The 6,023-nt window shown below is 37.6% G+C and overlaps 1 protein-coding gene across 2 annotated transcripts in view; it reads left to right on the top strand.

The window, feature by feature from the left end:
* The first annotated feature begins 959 nt into the window (after positions 1 to 959).
* LOC102203850 (beta-1,3-galactosyltransferase 2-like) overlaps positions 960 to 6,023 on the top strand; it is a 10,784-nt gene continuing 5,720 nt past the window's right edge. Inside the window, exon 1 of one of the 2 annotated variants that reach the window (XM_005719423.1) lies at positions 960 to 1,089. In XM_005719423.1, the coding sequence (XP_005719480.1) occupies positions 983 to 1,089 (107 nt within the window). In that variant the 5' untranslated portion in view covers positions 960 to 982. Of the gene's footprint in view, positions 1,090 to 4,781; positions 4,935 to 6,023 lie in introns of those variants that run through there. The other variant, XM_005719424.2, reaches the window with a different exon arrangement.

The following is a 6,023-nucleotide window of genomic DNA, read 5'->3' on the forward strand; positions in this document are numbered from 1 at the left end:
TTCTAATTAATAGAAATGTGAGCATTAGTTTTTCTCACGCATTAGTTCCTTTCATGTACTGAAGCTGAAACCCAGCTGTGGCCTTTCTGTGTGTACTTTACACTGATCGTTGTGCCTGTGCGGCTTTCTTCAGGTATTCAGCTTCCTCCCCAGATGCACAGAATGGCACGTTAGATTAAAATGTTGTTCTAAATCAGTCATGAGCACAAGCCAATTGTATGTGCATAGAATACAGTGCTGCATGAAAGTATAGCTAAATATGGATTCTATGGTGAAGCACTATAAGTTTTTTTATCTTTTAGTTTAATTGTTGATTTAAATGGGGGGTGGGGGTGGGGGGTGCACTTAATCTTATGAGCTAGCTAGCTTTTTCTTTTGTTTGCAATAAAGTTTTTTCACATTAAAAGTCTCGTCGAGTCTAATCAGTGGGACAAACTCTTATTGTGAAACACTGCTCAACTCACAGAAAGATGATTCTGTTCATTTGTTCCGTCTCACCAGAAAACAGAAGAAGTCACTACTACTGAAATGCAACAGCCAGATGAACAGAATCAGCTTTCTGGGGTTTCCTTCCTTGGATTTATCTGATTGAACTTACATCAATTCAGCAATTGCAGAACAAAAAAAAGTCGGAGGGTTGGGAGGTAGGTATTCCATCGATTCCACTGTTTATTTAATTAAGAGCTTTTATTTGTGACTGTTTATGAAGCAGTTTTAAAGGTTTTATTATTCTTGTATTTTTCTTCATGATGTATCTTCCATATTTGCTTTAGATAGCAATCAGTCAAAATTTAAAAAAAGACAAGGTGTCTGTAAATCTATGTAAAAAGAAATGCTCCAGCTCATATCCAGACATATCTGGTAAAGTTGATCTTTATAGCTCATTACAATGCCACTGATATTTCTTCACAGTGGTCTGTGGCTGGTCTGAGCCTCTGGTCTCAATGAGGAAGTATGTCTGGTCTGAGCCTCTACAAGCGCAATGCTACAGAATAAAAAGGAATTATTCCGATCTTGTCTTGTACCAAAGCTTATACCAGAAATCATTCTTCACCTGCTGAAAATGCCGGAGAACACAGTTTCCAAAGGGTAGGTCTAATTTTTCCTTTAATTTCAAACATGCTAATGTGAAAGTATAGCACAGGCTGAAGGCTCACTGTGGTTTTTAAATGGAAAGCTTGTCTGGATGATTCACTCCATAGCAGGGCATATTACAGCCAGTTAATGGGTTGAGTAGCAGTGCACAAATATAATACCCCCTTATATAGTGACCGTAATATTTACTCGGATATGCTATGATGCCTACAAACCCTTCATTTTACAACAAAGTAATAATATTAGTAAAACTACTGACTTATGTGCCTTTATTTTTGACTTCAAATAGATCTACTTCATGTTTTTTTTTCTTGTTGTGAACTATTTGTGTAATAACATTTCTTTTAAATGTATTTTAATGTAATGTTTGTATGTAAATGTATGTAATACTGTGTAAGTATCTGACATTAAATGACAACAACTTATGGACCTAAGGGTACAAATAATATGTATCCGTTTCCATTCTGGGTTACATGTGAAGAGTAGTTTGGGTTTCACTTTATTGAATAAGGCTACATATTCTGTCTCATTACAGTAATACTTATTCAGTTTGTGGTAACATTCCTAACAGAAGCTTATTTTCTTGGTAATCTTATGACTCCATTATTGCAAGTACGCCCACATTATCCTGAGATAGGAAGAGGCAAAATGTTTCTCAGCTGATCCAGCAGTGGACAGCTAAGTGCTATTTAGAAGATCAATAACACTTTAACTCATTTGCAGTAAAAAATAAATAAATAAATAAAAAGACACTCAGTCTGAGTGTCTGACAGTCAGTTAAGATTTTGCATGTGACGCCATGTGCAAATCCCTCAAGAGCCGTTCGCTATATTGAACAAGATAATCAGTAACAGTCACATCCAATAAATGATACATAGTTTACATCGAAATGATCACTGCTTTTTTCCCCCACAACACCTATGCTGTGCTGCTGGGTGCTGCAATCATCAAGACTGAAAGATCATCTTTCTTTTTATCACTTCTATGCTTTGGATAACTGATCCCATATGGAAAAGATATATATAAATCTTATATAAATCTTATATAAAGATATAAAGTTTGTATCTGTCTTGTGTGAAAAGCATACAAGAGTGAAAACAGATATAAGATCCCTAGAAAAATTATATAAATGAAACTTGTATGTTTTGGATACTAAAACAATATATGAAAGTGGCCACTTCCATGAGTAAATCATATAAGCCTTATATGATTCACTATATTAAGTAGGCCACATCTGATGCAAGTCTTTTATAAGTTTTTTCTATTTCTTTTCCATATGGGATAGCAGAGGAGCCACAAGGTCTGAGGACAGATGAGGACAGGTTAGAGCGAGAGAGAGATTTCTTCAGATTACTGAAAAGTGCTGAATAGCTTACATTTCAGAATGTGTTTATTGATCCTTTCTATAATTTCCCTCCTGTTTATGCTACACTACCACATTGTAGTTTACAAAATGCTTTATTTTTCTGCTAATACATCAGGCTTATCTCTTATCTGTCTGGGTTTTTCAATGTGGGACTGTGGGACTTCCATATACAGACGGACAAACTGATGATGGCTAACCAGCCAGACATTGTAGTGGTGGACAAGCAGAGGAGGACGGTTGTGGTGAGAGATGTAGCGATACTGAATGACAGCAATATCAGAAAGAAGGAACACGGGAAGCTAGAGAAGTACCAAGGGCTCAGAGAAGAGCTCGAGAAGATGTGGAGGGTGAAGGTAACAGTGGTCCCAGTGGTAATCGGAGCCCTCGGTGCAGTGACCCCCAAGCTAGGCGAGTGGCTCCAGCAGATCCCAGGAATAACACTCGAGATCTCTGTCCAGAAGAGCGCAGTCCTAGGAACAGCAAATATATTGCGCAGGACCATCTACCAGAGCTCCCAGGCCTCTGGTAGAGGACCTGAACTTGAAGGATAAAGACCAAGAGTGCGGATGTTATTTTATAGATATTATTTTGTTGTTATCCATCTCATTGTGTTTTCCTCTGAAAGTATTGTTGTCACAAGAGGATCTGAACTTAAAGACCGCTCCCAGGGGCGAGAGGGGAATTTCTTCTATACTAGCTTCTAGTTTTGCTTGACAGTGTGTAGAATAAACCTGATGGCACAAGCTCCTAGAGAACTTAATTAACCGAACGATTTTTAGGGCAGTGAGCAAAACCAAAGCTAGCTGAGCCCGAAGTAGCTGGAAACCTGTGTGCTTATTCCAATAAACATAGCAATATTTTCTCAGTATGTTTTATTTCATAAATTGATTTATTGCGAGCAACAGAACTGTTATCAGGGTTAGTTAACAGAGATTTACAGAAAAATACTTTTGGTGACAAATCATTTATAAAGGTGTGTTGGTTTGACACACGCTCAGGGAAGAACCGCCTTATTTACTGAGGATTTCTGGGATTTCAGCAAGTACCCTCTGCCCCGGTTAGCGTAACTTTAAAAGGTTGTCAGTTTTGGTTTTGCCCCGTTAAGTGTGCTGCTTTTGTTGCCAGGGTTGTACAGTTTAGCAAAGACACATATGACCCCAGCAATGGTAAACACTGTATACCAGTGCAGCCTGGGAATGGCTCCCAGTCTGTGTCACACTTAACTGCAAATTGCCCAAAGGCCCCCATTTCCCTGTGTGTGGTTTAGCCACTGAAATTTGTGGGGTGACCAGTCCTTTGTAAAATGGTTTATCAGGTTTGCCAAGTTTGTAGGTTGAGACCGCATGACCTGTTTCAACCCAATAAAAATGTTTGAGCAGCAATGTTGTGGATTTTTTTGTCAAAATTTGCCTTTCATACATTGTGTCAGGCCCCAGTGAGTTTTATAATACATGGTGCATGCATTCCTGTCTCTGTAGGTACAGGAGCAATTTGCAATTTTGCCATTTAGTCCTGCCTGAGGAGGTTTATGGCGCACAACTGCAAACACACCACCTTGTTTTTATTGGGTTTTTTTTTTTTTTCCTTTCAGTGCAGTCTCACGCTCAGTGTGCAACCCTGCTGCAGTTGTATCAGTTTCCACCGCTATCCTTGCTTTGTCCTGACCTGCCTCTGTCTCTGATTTTTCTGTTTGACATCTAAAAAAATGGACGGGGGAGGTGAAAATGTTGGCTTGACAGAGCAGATGGCGTGTGTGTGGCTGTGTCAACTGAGAAATAGATGCAATGGGGGAGGAGCTATTTGTTCCTCTGTTGTTAACAGAGGTGCTGCAGCTTTTTTAACCAGTTCTTCTCCCGCCTGATGTTTCAGGTTTCATGTTTCGGCTTTCGAGTTCCATGCTCCTAGTGTTTAGTGTCTAGCATTTAGTTTTGCCTAACAGTTTCATAGAAACAATCATGACACTTCTATGCTGAAAACCACTTTCTCCAGTCCTTTAGATAGAAATTGAAGGGTAGAGATTAGTCAGAGCTTTGAAGGATCTGTCTTACTATTGTATGTTTAAAGTAGACTGGCATTGTCCCTGTGAATAATTTTTGTTTTTAAATCAACTTTCATTTGCTTGAGAAACCTATTTAAAAATATGAGATCTCATTTGTTTTGCTTTTGCAGTGGGGCAATATGTACTCAAACTGGTAGGAATGCACAGCATGTTAAGTCATGTTGTGCCTAAACACGCACAAACACTAAAAGCATATCCACAGATAATCAAGAGTTGTCAGGACATGACATCAGAGCAGAATCTGTCTAAGGGTGCTCACAGCGTGTCATGACCCATTTGTGCAACACAAACCACACAGGCAGATCAACACGAAGAGCTCATTTGCCAACTTCTGCATTTACATAAGTTACTGAAGTTGATCAAATAATCCATTCTTCACCTCCCGAAAATGTCAGAGCTCCCCATTTCCAAAGGGTAAGTCTAATTCTTTGTTTTACTTCAAATATATTGACATAAAAATGTGAAACAGACTGTAGGCACACTGTGGTCCTAAAATGGAAAATGTTTTACTTATAGGAAATTATGTCCAGCTATGACATGGATTAGTTAGACTTATTACATCTTGAGTAGCAATGTATAAATATATCATTTTTAATTACTGACTGTAATCTTTGCTGAGGCTTTGATAGCAAACAGCAGCAAAGGCAAAAGTCATTCTGTAGCTGCTGTTGCTTCAATGCCTTGAAACTCTTTTTATAATAATATTCTAGTAATAATGTTATTTAAAACTACTGCATTATGTTTACTTACTTTTAACATTTATCGAATTTGTCTTTTTTTCATTTTGTTACCTTTTTTAATTTTATAAAAAATATATTAAATATGTTTTTTACCTGTTTTGTAAGTGATATATTTAAACATGTTTTTAAACATTTGCTCCCCAGTTAATTTTGTCATGCACAAGCTGTCCAAAGACTGTAATACAAACACTGTAAACCAAATATTGTAAAAGAACACTGTACCATGTCTCTGGTTGTCTTTATAAAATGCAGATTAATGATTCGAATGGAAAGGCTAGAACGCGTTTACAAACGATCCCTTCAAATTGTGTTTAGCTGTTATAATTTCTCATTTGAAGGAGCCACACGACATGTAACGGAAATGCTGTATTGTCTGTTGCTGTGTACTTGTTTGTTTTTGTTGCTAGTTATATGAAAAGACATAAGTGATAAAGATGATAAACGATATACAGTTGTTAACCTTTTCTGGATTTTAGCAAATACGTTTTCTTTAACTGAGCAGTGGTTCTATGTAGGAATGAATTCTTGTTTTCATAAATATGTACTCGTCCAGTACTTGTCAGCAATGAGGTGTGACAGTGAGACACTGCTAAACCATATAACCTTAGTTTCAGTTATAAACTAAAAATGACTAGCCTGAAAAGTCCAAAATACATCTGCAGATGACTTCTTGTTTCTATCCACTTCTATTCAGAGCTAAATGTGAGGAGTAGTCAGGGTGTCACATTAGTCTTTTTACATTGCTTTCATTCTGCTGATTAAC

This window comes from Pundamilia nyererei, unplaced genomic scaffold, assembly GCF_000239375.1.
Source record: "Pundamilia nyererei isolate P.nyererei 1_Seehausen unplaced genomic scaffold, PunNye1.0 scaffold00001, whole genome shotgun sequence".
Lineage (NCBI taxonomy): Eukaryota > Metazoa > Chordata > Actinopteri > Cichliformes > Cichlidae > Pundamilia > Pundamilia nyererei.